General features: G+C 38.3%; 1 protein-coding gene across 1 annotated transcript in view; it reads right to left on the bottom strand.

Annotated features, from left to right (window-relative positions):
* LOC150106356 (lipase maturation factor 1-like) overlaps positions 1–14,600 on the bottom strand; it is a 239,147-nt gene that overhangs the window by 135,014 nt on the left and 89,533 nt on the right. Inside the window, exon 7 of the mRNA XM_090393097.1 lies at positions 2,074–2,241. Within this exon, the coding sequence (XP_090249223.1) occupies positions 2,074–2,241 (168 nt within the window). The remainder of the gene's footprint in view (positions 1–2,073; positions 2,242–14,600) is intronic.

Raw genomic sequence — 14,600 nt, forward strand, 5'->3', positions numbered from 1 at the left:
TTGAAGTAACATGAATATGAGGCTTATAATTTTGGTATATTTTATCCCTGTGGCCATTTGGTTAGTTAAAATTAGAAGGAAAATTCAATTCTGTTATTTGTTCAGTTCAGAACAAATAACAGAATTGAATTTTTAGTTTCTTAGTTCAGAACACGACCTACTGTATGTTTAATGTTTTGTTTCTTTGTCAATAAGGACTGATAACATTAATACAATATTAGTTTTATTAAATAAAGTAATATTTTATGTAATGTGTTAGTATGCTATTAAAAAAAAGCACATACCTCATACTATCTAAAATATTTACATAATTGATATTCAATGTTAATTCAAAAGAGATATATATTTATATATAGTGTAAGTTTTATCACATCCATAATCCTACATGCAGGATTATTGGCTAGGGATATAAATATATACTGGTGACCAAAAGCTAAGGATGAACTACATTTTTACCTGTATATGAAAAAATGTTCATGACTACAGTCAAATATGAACATAAATTTATCGCCAGTATACTAATAAATTATTATTACACAAAAAATTGTGTTATCAATTTTGTATTAAATTAAAATTAAATTGTAATGTGTTTTTAGCAAAAGTTACAAATTTCCTAAGCACATAGTTAAGGAATTAATGTACAGTGCTTATAGAAAACTATGCGAAGAGATATTTCAGTATGGAATATGCCCAACCCAAACTGGGGTGCAGCTCTCACAATGTTGTACTATGCTTAGCACCAAGTGATTCATGAGTTCTTGAGGCAAACTGGCCCACTCCTCCTTTAGTGCAAGGATAAGGCCTTGTTTTCTGGAAGAGAATTTCAAGCAGCAATGCATTTCCCTATTGCATCCAAAACATGTTCTATAGAGTCGAGATCTGGGAGCATGCTGGCCACTCAATTTAATTACTATCCTTGGTCTCCAGAAGTCTCTCCACTGCTCGTGTAAGATGTGGTGTGGCGCTGTCATCCATAAAAATTAACTCTTCACCACACAACAATTAAACATGATGTTGAAAAACTTCATTATTGTTCACCAGTAATAGTCTCTTTTTCCAGCACTTGTAGCTCGGTGCAGCCCTTAAGCATAATGCCTCCCCACGCCATGACCCCAGCACCAATGTATCTTTCTCTTTCAAAAACATTCTCATGATGGTAAGAGTACCACTTTCATAGCAGATCAAATGTCATCCAGAATCAGAGGAAAGACTAAAATGACTCATCTGTAAAGAGTACATCAGTCCACATTTATATCTTGTCCATTTTTTATAAATACAATACAACTAAAAATGTGCTCTATAAGGAGCTGTGAATAAAGGGAGGCAGACTCTAGGCCTACATCTCACAGACATCTTGCCACAGATTGTCAAGATATATGCACACCTGTGTTTGAATTGAGCCACCCTGCAAGCTGACCTGCCTGCATGCTTCAATTATGTTTTGCTCTTATAACCAAAAAATCGGTCTTCATGCTCCATGGTAGAGAGGAGGTGGCCTCTTAACAAATGTTTGGAATACATTCCACTGGTTTGAAATGCTGCCCAGAGCCTGGATACAATGCTATGTGAGATTCAAAACTCTCTTACAATATCAGCAATTCTGAGGCTTTCAAGCTTTCCAATAATTCTTGCCTGCATGAAATCATGTAGATGATGTCTTTGAGACATTACAAGACATCCAAGGTTGCAACTTTATTCCTTCATGAAAAGAGCTTCCTTGAAACATAATTTGCTTAGTGCAGCCTTTTACCTTGTTGAGTGCTATCATGTAACCCTTCATGTGATTCAAAAATTTGAATAAGTACCCACTTTCTACTCGAAATCGTCAGTTATACAAATGGCTAAAAGCAGTTTTGTCTGAATTTGCATTTGTAATCTTCAGAAATAGTGTTCATCCTTAGGTTTTGGACACCAGTGTATTATTAAATATAATATATAAAAGTCAAGTTTATTAATTTATTAAAGGCCTTTGCACACATTTATTAATTCATAAATTTGTAGACTTCTACATAAATTTATTTGCTGACTGCTTTCGTAAAACTGAATTTATTAAAATTTAGTTAAAAGACTGACCTGAAAAGTAATCTGCAAAAAGCCACAAAGTATTCGAAACCTTCTTGTTAGAAAAGCAAACCAAGGAATAATTAATTCTATAACATGATTGCCCAGTGTTTCAAATTTATGCCATAACTCTGGCATCTGATGCAAATAATAACTTATTGGGTTTGGCACAGGCTGTGTCTATCAAATAGAAAACACACCATCAATTTATTTTTCTTAATAATGACTCAAAAAACATTTATATATGGTGGTCAATTAAAGAAAGGTAACGTTTTTGTTTCATGTGTAATACACCCTTTCTTTAATTAGCAACCTGAAAATATAGAAAACAGTCATTCAATAAAAACATATTTCACATTGCTTAAAAAACAAAAGATTAACAAATGAATAAAATGTTTATGAATAAATAAACAAAAGTGCATAAATGAAAAAAAAAAAAATTTCTGAATTCTAGCAATTTTTTTAAAAAATTTTAATAAGAAAAAACTCTGCACAATTGTAATTACACTTCTGTGTTAATTTATTCCAAAAAGGTAAAGATGTATTTTACATTTAATTCATCTGAAAAAAAATATAAGGAGTTCACTATTATTATTATTATATGACATCTCCAACAAGACCAAGAACCACTGTTAATTATGGTAGAGTTACTTTTGCATATAATGATGCTGTTGCGTTGTATATTCTCTGATATTGATATATCGAGGCAATATAATTAACTTTATCCTTTCCTATTTCAGCCGCTATACCAAATTCTATCGCATGTACCTCTTTGTTAAGTCGGTTGCGTCATTGTTATGTGATCTTCATTAATTTTAGTCTTATCATTATGTCTCACTTCTTTTATACCTTTTCTTACGTAATTTAGCCTTTTAAGGTCCACCAGAGATTACCTGTTCTCTGAATTCTATGAATTATCCTGGTCACTCGGACAAAATTTATTTTTTATCTGCACCAGCCTGGGTCTTAAAGTTAGAGATAAACTTAACCTTTAGGATAAACATAGATTATCAGGTGCCACTAATAATGTTAACTGAATTCTTAGAAGTCTTGGGTTCTCTGGCTTATTTTATTTGCAGTCGTGCCCTACTACTTTCAATTGGGGTAATCCCGCGCACACACACACACACATGATCACAGGTTCGAAGTTTTATGAAGGGTCAGGGTCAGTCATCATGATCAGAAACACATGTAAGTAAGGAACCAAAATATTTATTAAACTCATTATATAATGCCATACAAGTTAAAGTAGTTATCAATTCTAATTTAATTTTCTACCTTTCTCTCACCCTCTCACTCTTAAAACAATTATGCATTGACTTCAAAATGTTAGCAAATTCAATAACTCAACATATAATACATTCTTATTTACGGCTCAATTGGATATTAAGGCATTTTTAGCACATTTATAATCTCTCTCGGATTAATTACGACAGAATCTCTATCTAACTGAAGGTTCTTAAAGTTCATTTCAAAAGCATAGTCATTTACATAAATCTTAGTTCTTCACTCTTTCTTCCATTACAAATTTTAAGACGCATTCTCTTAACACTGTTAGTCAATTCTCAAAAGGGGCTAGAACAAGTGAGAGTACTTATCTATTCTTTATCGGTTTTCTTCCGTCCTTCCTTCTTTGTTTCGATTCTGGTTATCTCGATCTTATCGGCACGTGGGTTACACGCTCACCTGAGTTGGGCGCTATCTCTCTGCTAAGGTTTTACATCGATTGCCCTCTCATTGATGGCCTATAGTAGATCTTGCCAAAATCTGCTGCAGTGTCATGCCGGATCCTTCGCTCCCCTAGAGCGCCACCTTTACGAGTTTGAATTTCTCTTATCGTCTCACCCATTGGTCTCAGGCTGGGTGACTTCACCGATCAACATACGGGACGTCTTGTTTCCGGGAACGTATGTGTCATCATGTCTTCTTAGATGTGATGCCCGCGGGTGCTTACGCTGCTCTTATAGTATTAGGGCGATCTTTGCCCTATGTTGCTGAATAATACGCATTCTTTCATTTATAATATTTCACTAATGATTTCTCTCATATCTGCCCCTTTTGCTGACTTACATTCATGCTAGACATATAGATACATTAATTTAAATTCACATAATTTACAGTTTATCATACAAGATGTTGTTACAAAAAAAACATAGTTACACTTCGCTAAAAGATAAATATGCATATATATTTTTTGTTAATTGTTAGATTCTGGAATGGTGACGTCATGTAAAATTTGAAGTCGCCTATTTCAGATCTAACAATGCAAATCTCTGCATATCAACATGAACTGACAAAATTGCTCTAATTCTTGGTCAGGGAAAGTGAAATTTTCAATTTGCACAAACAAGCAAAAGTTACAATAAGACAAAATATAAAATGTTTGTTTTAGTATTTTTTCATTTCATGGTGCTAACATAAGTACATAAATACTTCATATCTGCCATCAAAAATAGCAGTTAGTTGGCTGAGATTATTTAATTTTTTTGAACAATAAGACAATTTTACTTTGTACAATTACCTGGCTCCCATCATAAAAACCTTATAAGAACCACAAAAACAGTTCGTTATAGTATATAACTGACCATAGCATATTTACTTTAAGTTTTGTGTGAATGGAAGGAGTTTAGTTGGGACTTTTCAGTGAAGTAATTTGTTATGACAGTGTTTGGTTCAGTGAGGATCAAATTTAAAGTTGGCTAAAGACAATTTTACATACATACATACATTTTTTAATACATTTTTACATACTTTTTTTAAAAAAATGTCATTATCATTATTTTTTGATATCATAAGTTTGATGACAAGAAACTAATAGTAATGCCAATTAATTGGCTATTTGTCGAAAGTTTATTTTTCACTTGGTTAGAGTATAATAAATTTAGTTTAATCCTTTATCCAAGTGTGGCAAACAAAGTTTGTGCCTGAAAGTATCTTCAGGACTGGGGTAAGGTGGTACAACACCAGGACAACTCGTTGCAAAGGTGGAGCAAGCTACCAACACTCCTGTCTTAGTATCTCCTATAATGCAAAACACATCTCCTTGCGGATATGTCTAATGTCATGCATTAAGGGAAGGGCCACTACCCAGACTAGTTTCGATCTTTATTGAGGTCTCTTCAGTGGGAGTCAGGCCCAAGTTGAGATACCAGGCAGAAGCATTAGCAGGTCATCTCTACCTATTGGAGTTGCCAAATGGTGTGCCACCCTTCTTTAATAAATTACTCTGGATTTAGAGAAAGATGTTGAAAGTTTATTTTTCACTTGGTTAGAGTATAATAAATTTAGTTTAATCCTTTATCCAAGTGTGAGCAAACAAAGTTTGCACCTGAAAGTATCTTCAGGACTGGGGTAAGGTGTTGTACCACCTTACCCCAGTCCTGAAGATACTTTCAGGTGCAAACTTTGTTTGCTCACACTTGGATAAAGGATTAAACTAAATTTATTATACTCTAACCAAGTGAAAAATAAACTTTCAACATCTTTCTCTAAATCCAGAGTAATTTATTAAAGAAGGGTGGCACACCATTTGGCAACTCCAATAGGTAGAGATGACCTGCTAATGCTTCTGCCTGGTATCTCAACTTGGGCCTGACTCCCACTGAAGAGACCTCAATATCGACATCGGCAGAACGCAGCGGATTCCAGAGACAGTTCCCGAGGACCCCCGAGAAAGCTCCGGCCGAAGGCAGACGTCTACCTCTCAAGAAGATCCAGTTTCAACGGCCCGAAAAGAGAGCTCCATGCTCAGATTCCGCAGTAGTTCCCCAGCTTTGGTAAGACCTTTTTTTTCCTTTTATTGCCTGTTTTATCCGTCTATTCTGGTATCGCTTTGTTTGCGGCGAGGAATGCCCAACGTTCCTCGATTTTGCCCTCCCTTACATTCCCTTTCTACACCCAGTAGTCAGGAATTTCTGTAACCATGTCGCATTTTTTGCCTAGAACTAGGACGCTCGGTATCGAGCTCACGAAGCCCGTAGATCAGCGGGCGTTAGCGAGAGCTCTAATCGAAACAGTAGGGGCTGAAAATATATACGGTTTTATACCTTATGGGAACAATAGATTTCAAATAGTGGTCAAAAGCGAACAAACAAAAAAGAAATTATTAGAGGGTTTCATTTGTTGTGGACAAACAATCAGACCGTTTCTAGTAGGGAGCCTACGAAAAACGCTAAAAATAACCAGGTTTCCACTAGAATACCTAGAGAACGAACCTGAAGTCAAGAAATTCTTTAGCCAATGGGGGGAAATTCACGAGATTAAAGCAATGGAGTATGCAGACTATAAAGGATGGAAAACAGGAGATGTTGAAATCCAGATTGACATGAAAAAAGAAGTCCCCAATTTTGTTTTTTTGGGGGGAACGAGGGTAATGGTGAACTACCCAGGTGTGAAAAAAAGGTGCTTTAGATGTAATTCAGAGGAACACCTTGGGGCAGATTGCCCTCGAATACAATGCAGAAATTGCAAATCGTCAAAGCATAAAATGGAAAGCTGTACAGAACCCTGTATTAAGTGTGGGGCTCTGACCCACAAATTGGACACATGTCCGTACAAGACACACTCAGAAGCAACAGGAGGGACCATAACACCGATTAGGGCAACGCCCATCGGGAACCCTGAGAAAATATCAAGGAGCGATTTTCCGGAGCTCGGCCAGCAGGCTGAAAAGGAAGCAGCAACGGAAACCCCAAAGATACTCAAGGCAAGCCGCCACACACAGAACATCACCAGCATCAATGTGGCAAACCATGAAGCTTGCTGGAAAGAGGAAGAGGTCACACCCAGCGCCCCAACAAAGCGCGCAAGAGAAACGGAATCACAGGAAAAGAAAAAAGCGAAACAAAGCAGCATGATGTCATCGGAGGACGAAACAGAGACCACAGGTCAACGTCGAACAATAGGCGCAAAGCCCCTCGACAATGACGTTACAATGTTAGAGAGCCTACCCCCAGTAATGGATCAATTGGCACAACCCCAAGTCCACGAAATGGACTCTGACGAAGACAGGGACTCTACAGACAGGCTTGTCATTGTCTCGGATGCTCAAAGTGCAACCAGCTCCGACGAGGAACCAGAACCGGGTTTCATAAAACAAACACCAGATAACGCCCCCCCTCATTCTAACACCAACATGGAAGTTAAAATCGCAACTTTAAACACTAACGGACTACGCAACCCCTTTGCGCAAAGCGCTGTCTGGAGGCTAATGTTAACACACAAAATTAATATCCTCCTGATACAAGAAACCCATTTCTATAAGCATTGGGACGTGGAGAACTTCTCAAGAAGCTATCCGGTCACCAGCTACTGGTGCTTCGGGGACGCTCACTCGCGAGGGGTGGGGATACTAATTCGCCCCCCAATCGCGGGGGGGGGGGGTTCTTCAACGTCCAAAAAGACGCCACAGGACGCCTAGTAACGGTGGACTGGAAGTACGGTGGCCGTACCATCCGACTTGCTGCAGTTTACGCCCCGAACAATCCATACCACAGAAGTGGTTTCTTCTCTGCCCTTGAAAACTATCTCCTGGGAGCAGAACACCTAATAGTTGCAGGAGACTGGAACTGTGTGGAAGACACACGTCTAGACAAAATAGGCGGGAACGCAAACAACGGAACTGGCGGCATTGCCGCTTTAAATCGATGCTGTATAAATTTTGACCTCGTCGATATCTGGAGGCGGAATAACCCCGCCAAAGTAGAAACTACGTGGGGCCGCGGCCAGATATCGACAAGACTAGACAGGGTGTACGTGTCCCAAAACCTGGAACAATATGTTCAGAGGATACGTCACACCGCAGTGCATAACTTGACAACCGACCACAAGATGGTCATACTAAAAATCACGCTCCCAGAGGTGATGGAAACAGCCAGAGGTCCTTGGAGGCTCCCTCCTACCTTCCCCAGTCTTTTCAGCGACCAGCTACAGAACCTCTGTGACGGATGGACAAACACCAACTGGGACTGGGAAAACTGGCTGACCTTCAAGAGGCAGGCTAGGGAACTGTTCCAAAAATGTGGACGCGAAAGGGCCTACCAAAAACGCAAACGGCTGAGGGATCTCTACAGGGAACTCGGCTGGTACCGGACAAACGAACGGAGCGGAGTTCCCTGCGGAGATCTCATCAGACAAGTAGAAATAGAACTGCAGCAAGAGCGGCAGAGTAGAGTCGAGGACCTCGACTTTCGAACGAGACTCTATCTCAGACATTTGGAAACACCTTCCGCCGCATTCTACAACCAACAACGGGTGGCGGCTAATGATGAGAAAACAATTCACCAGATCGAGGAGAAGGGCCAGATTTTACGCTCAACCCACGAAATACTCGGTCACTTTCATCAGCAGTATATCGGTATCTTCTCTGACCGGCAGGGCACGGATGACTTCAGTGAGTGGGACGCAACACGTTTTCCCGATCATCTTAGTGCCCTACAGGACAGGCCGATAACTGCAGCCGAATTAAAGGCCATGTACAGAATGATGAAAACAAAGAAGACCCCAGGGCCAGACGGACTGGGGATAGAATTCTATAGATCTATCTGGGAATTTGCATTGGCAGCGTTAATAAACATCTTTAACGAATTCCTCACTTCGGGAAACATCCCCGAGGAATTCGTTAAGAGCCACACCATCTTTATCCCCAAGAAAGACCGAGATCGGACTTTGTCGAATAACTGGCGTCCAATCTCCCTAACCAACGTAGACTACAAGATTTTTGCAAAAATTATCTGCACGCGCCTTAAGGGTGGTATCGAAAAAATAATAACAAGCTCACAGGTCTATGGGATCCCTGGTAGATCTATGGAATTCAATCTCTTTTTGTTAAGAGACTTGATCAAACTGGCCAAAGAGAAAAAATACCCCCTGGCACTTCTCTCCACCGACCTGGAGAAAGCGTTTGACAGCGTCAACCACAGGTACTTGCAGAACATCCTACTAAAAACAGGCGTGGGCCCGAGACTTCGGCGTACAATTAAAAACATGTATGCGGAAGCCACGACCCAACTATCTATTAATGGGTTTCTAACAGAACCAATCCGCATAAAGAGAGGGGTTAGGCAAGGCTGCCCGCTAAGCCCCCTCCTCTTCTCCCTAGTACTAGAACCCCTAATCAAAAGAATTGATAACACCCCCGCAATTAACGGTATTCCACTTCCCCAAGGCTCCAGACAATGCAAAATAGTGGCATATGCAGACGATGTAGTGGCTACACTCAGAGACTCTGAGTCCATCTATATCTATCTGCACACGCTGCAAAAATTCAGCATAGTCAGTGGTCTTCGCGTTAACGCACAAAAAACCCAAATCAAAAGTTTCGGAAATTTCCATAGCACTGGACTTCCCTACGCTTTAACGCTACAGACACAGCCTCTAACTATACTAGGCGTGCCCTATTCAGACACCCTAGCACTACCAATCCAAAAATTGCAGGAGACAAGCAGGGAAAGGATAAGGCTGTTCAAACCAACCTTCTTCTCCTTTTATGGCAGAGCGACAGTAATAAAAACAATCGTCACCCCAATGCTGATGCACACTGTCAATATCACAGGCATCACACTGGCACAAGAAAATAAATTATCAAAAGAACTCCTGGATTTCTTCTGGAATGGGAGAAAACGCGAAGTAAAGAAAGAATATCTACAACTCAAACAGGAAGAAGGGGGTTATGCTCTGCCCGATCACAGAAGCTTGCTACAAGCAAACACGTTCAAAACCGTACGGAAGGCCTTAAACTCCAACCACATTTCTGGCCTACTAATTAGATATTTTATAGGACTTTTCCTCCCCCTCTTTGGGATCACGGACTATGCTGGACCCCGCGCAAGGGGGGTGCCCAAGTGGTACCGTACAGTAGTGAAATCGATCACAACACTCAGAGACAGAGGAATAGCAATCCTCACACACAAACCCAAAGCAGTATACTGGGATTTCTTCCAACTTTCCAGGCGTGATACACCCAATCTTAGTACAAATAATGAAATTCTCTTCAGAAACATCAAAAATAGCTGGGGACAGCCTTTTCATCGGGATCTAGCCTGGAGAATAGCCTACGGGCGGCTCCCGGTGAAAAAGGTGAAATCCCGGTATGTACCTAACCCTTGCGACCCATTCTGCGATGTCTGCCGGGACGTGGAAACGGTGGACCACTTCTTTTATTTTTGCCCACCAGCCCAACGCATCTGGCGGAGACTCAGCACAGCATTGGGAATCCCCATGCTGACAGTAGAAGAGGTAGTACGACTACAATTCCCGCCACCAGTCCAAAAAACCCAAAAGTTCACTATCTTCCTAATCAATGTACTAAAATATCACATCTGGAAAGTACGGAAAAAATCCCAGGTACGAGACGCAAATTTAATGTATGCAAGAATAAGAAAAGGTTTCTTTTTCTACTTACACAAATTTCTTGCACAAGAAAGGCACTTACTAGGAGACTTTAAATTTGTGAATCAATACTGCAAACCACCGATAATATGCTTTCTTATACAGGGACGCATCAAGCCCTGTATATCTCTTTAGAACCCAAAAAAAAACCCACCATCCCCCCCACCCCAGGAAAAAGAATAACCACTCTGTTTCCCCTAGCCACAAAGCTTTTGCTGGCACGGTCTCTTTACTCCAAACAAGGGGGGGAGAGCTGAGAACCCGGGCGGCGAAGGCTTACTGCGAGGCGGTGCTGCTCCTCGTGAGCGGCATCTCCCGGGCCAGTCTCTTCCCCATTCTAAGTCCCAGTGGTACCAGGTATACGAGTTCCTCAGTAAGTTCCTATTCATTCCTACTTACCGGACCTTAAGTCCCGTTATTTTAGATTTAAAATAAATATTTAAACAAGTCCTATTATTTATATCCTGTTAAAAAAAAAAAAAAAAAAAAAAAAAAAAAAATATATATATATATATATATATATATATATACCTGGAATAAAAATAAGGATATTATATTTAGTAACATAAAAAGAACTTCCATTAATACTGGAGTAAATCATTACTTTAGATAAAATAATATGAGAACTAGAGACAAAAGTCTATGTTTAACCTTTTCTGAACAGGTAAATTGAGATTATATGTTACAGACCAATTAGCCAATAAGGCTAAACAGGTTGACTGAGGCCTCTTTTTACCTCCTACTATCCTACTCTATCTTATATCATACTCCTCTTTTACTGTCTGCTGATCCTCAGCATGCTTTATTCTCCAAAGGCCAATGATGAGAGACATGAACTCCCATTCTACCTCAATAAAGGTCAAAACTAGTCTGGGTAGTGGCCCTTCCCTTAATGCATGACATTAGGCTATTTGTCAAATATCAATACTGTAAGATCTTATATTTTAGTTTTCTGAAACTAAGATATAGGTGCATCAATCTACCTTTCATTGGCCGTGAATTTCATTTCATGGCCAATCAACATCTAAAAGAGTTTACATCTTTACAAAACAAAGTTAAGCACCAAAAAATTGCTGTAGTTCTTTCATAGGCCAGAGATACGGAACTGCTTGTTATGAAATTTTTTTAAATTTCCCAGGGAAACAATATATCCTGCACCAATACCCTGGTAGCAAATGACAGAACCTCATTATTATTTGAATAATAATTATTATTATTATTACATGACACCTCCAGGGAGTCCAAAGACTCATCGAGGGAGGCCACCTACTCTACAACTCTGTCTCCACCCAATTCACCAACTACAATCATCATCTACACCAGGAGTGTTAAACTCAATTGGACTGAGGGCCATTGGATCAAAAGGAAGTGAAAAAATGAGTATAAATAAATTGGAAAATTAATAATAAAAATTTTATTTATTCTAAGTCATTAGAAGACATAAAATAATAGTATAATGATTATGACAACTCAAAAAAAAAAAAAATAATAATATAAAGAATATTTTTATTATATTAATATTTACAATAGATAGCATTTAATCCAAATTAAACCAAAATTAAATTTTATTTGAATAAATCAAATATTTATATATTTATACATTCTAAAAAAAAAAAGTATAAACTCTCATTAATAACCATAATAAATTTAGTTTAATCCTTTATCCAAGTGTGAGCAAACAAAGTTCACGTCTGAAAGTATCTTCAGGACTGGGGTAAGGTAGTAACAACACTGGGCAACTCATTGCAAAGGTGGAGCAAGCTTACATCACTCCTATCTCAGTATCTCCCATAATGCAAAACATATCTCCTTGCAGATATGTATAATGTTATGCATTAAGGGAAGGGCCACTACCCAGACTAGTTTCGACCTTTATTGAGGTCTCTTCAGTGGGAGCCAGGCCCAGATGTGGAGATACCAGGCAGAAGCAATAGCAAGAGTAATTTAATAAAAAAAGCTGGCACACCTTTTGCCAACTCCTATAGGTATGACCTCACTATTGCTTCTGCCTGGTATCTCCACATCTGGCCCTGGCTCCCACTGAAGAGACCTCAATAAAGGTCAAAACTAGTCTGGGTAGTGGCCCTTCCCTTAATGCATAACATTATACATATCTGCAAGGAGATGTGTTTTGCATTATTGGAGATACTGAGATAGGAGTGATGTAATCTTGCTCCACCATTGCAACGAGTTGCCCAGTGTTGTACTACCTTACCCCAGTCCTGAAGATACATTCAGGCGCAAACTCTGTTTGCTCACACTTGGATAAAGGATTAAACTAAATTTATTATAGTCTAACCAAGTGAAAAATAAACTTTCAACATTAATAACCATCTCATTAATAAAAATTTAGAGCCTCCTGTTAGATTGAAAGTTTTTTTTGTTTGTGTCGAAATAAAATACTTCTATTTTTTTTTGGGGGGGGGGGGGAGGGTCTATGTTTTGGAGAATTTTTAAATGTTACTGAAAATATTTTGGAGAAAAATGATAATATTTTCGGGTTAAAAAAAAAAAAAAAAAAAATATATATATATATATATGTGAAAAGTTTTTTACTTTGGGGATAATATATATATATTAAGGATACCAAGTAATTTTATAAACTTGGTTTTTTACTCCTTCTCCCAAGTAAGCAAAACAGTTAAGTTTGTGCCTGAACGTAGTTCAAGTCTAAAGGCAGTGCATCACCAGGACAACTCGTGGTAAAGGTGGGTAAAGTTCTGATCACTATTCTTAGTATTTCCCATAATGTAAAACACATCTCACTAGGAGATGTATACTGTTATACATTATGGGTGGGGAGGGGGTCACTACCCAGACTGGTTTCAACCTTTTTTGAGGTCTACTCAGTGAGTAGCTACCCTGAAATACCAAGGTGTTTAGTAATACAGAGCCTTATAGATGTATAACAGTATACATCTCCTAGTGAGATGTTTTTTATATTATTGGAAATACTAAGAATAGTGATCAGAGCTTTACCCACCTTTACCACAAGTTGCCCTGGTGTTGCACTGCCTTTAGACTTGAACTACGTTCAGGCGCAAACTTAACTGTTTTGCTTACTTGGGAGAAGGAGTAAAAAACCAAGTTTATAAAATTACTTGGTATCCTTAATATATATATATATATACTTGCATAATATAATTATAGTAATTTAATTTCAGTATTTTATTTTTTTCCTGACACCTGACAACGTTTATTATTAACCAGCCTGCCAAAATTTGGACTCAAAGATTTGAGCATACGACCTTCATTATGGCAGAAAGGTTGACGTCGGTTTGTTACCTTTTATACATGAGAATGATTGTTACATAAATGGATGCTTCCAAAATAACATGGAATATCTGCTGCAAACTTTTTTATTTCCGGATATTTTTGACCTAAATAACTGTATATTTTTGGTATACCAACTTCTTGGTATTAGAATGGAATCATTTTGGAAATGAATAAGTTCTATTTGAATACAAATAGGAGCTTTTTCGAAATTAAAGAAAAAAAGGTTCTGTAAAATGAGAAAAAACTTCTTGCTCCTCAAAATCTTTAAATCCTATCAAATTCTTCTTTTATCTTTTCTAGTTTGAGACAATATTGAGAAAAGGTAAAACTTTGATTCTTATTGTTCAACTGTTCACACATAGGAAAGCAATTTAGAATATTCTCTTTTAAATGATTTTGACACAAAACTAACTTACATCTAGAACTTGCCAGTGCATCATACATGTGTGTTATTAACTGATCTTTCCCCTGATGTTTGACATTTAAATCATTCAAATGTCCTGTAATATCAACTAAGAATGCTAGATCTTGTACCCGTGTCTGATCATTAAGAAATGCAATCATGATTTTTCATTTCTAGGAACAATTTGATCTCCTCTAAAAGTAAAAAAAAAAGCTTTTTTGAACCTTATGACAAGATAACCAACAAATCTCTGTGTAATAAGGTAGCCCTTCAAATTCACTCTCCAAATCTTTTAGAAATTGTGCAATTTGGCGGTGATTGAGGCCTCTGGATCGGATGAAGTTCACAGTATTTGTCACAGGCTGTACACTGTAATGAGTATGCTGCTCATTTCCAATACTTTGGAGCACAGGACCTGCTGATGAATAATGCAGTGGAAAGATTGCAGTTTTGAAATGTCTGGATACATTTC

Source organism: Typopeltis vanoorti, chromosome 5 (assembly GCF_054136105.1).
Source record: "Typopeltis vanoorti isolate ZY-2024b chromosome 5, IOZ_Tvanoo_1.0, whole genome shotgun sequence".
In the NCBI taxonomy this organism is placed as follows: domain Eukaryota; kingdom Metazoa; phylum Arthropoda; class Arachnida; order Uropygi; family Thelyphonidae; genus Typopeltis; species Typopeltis vanoorti.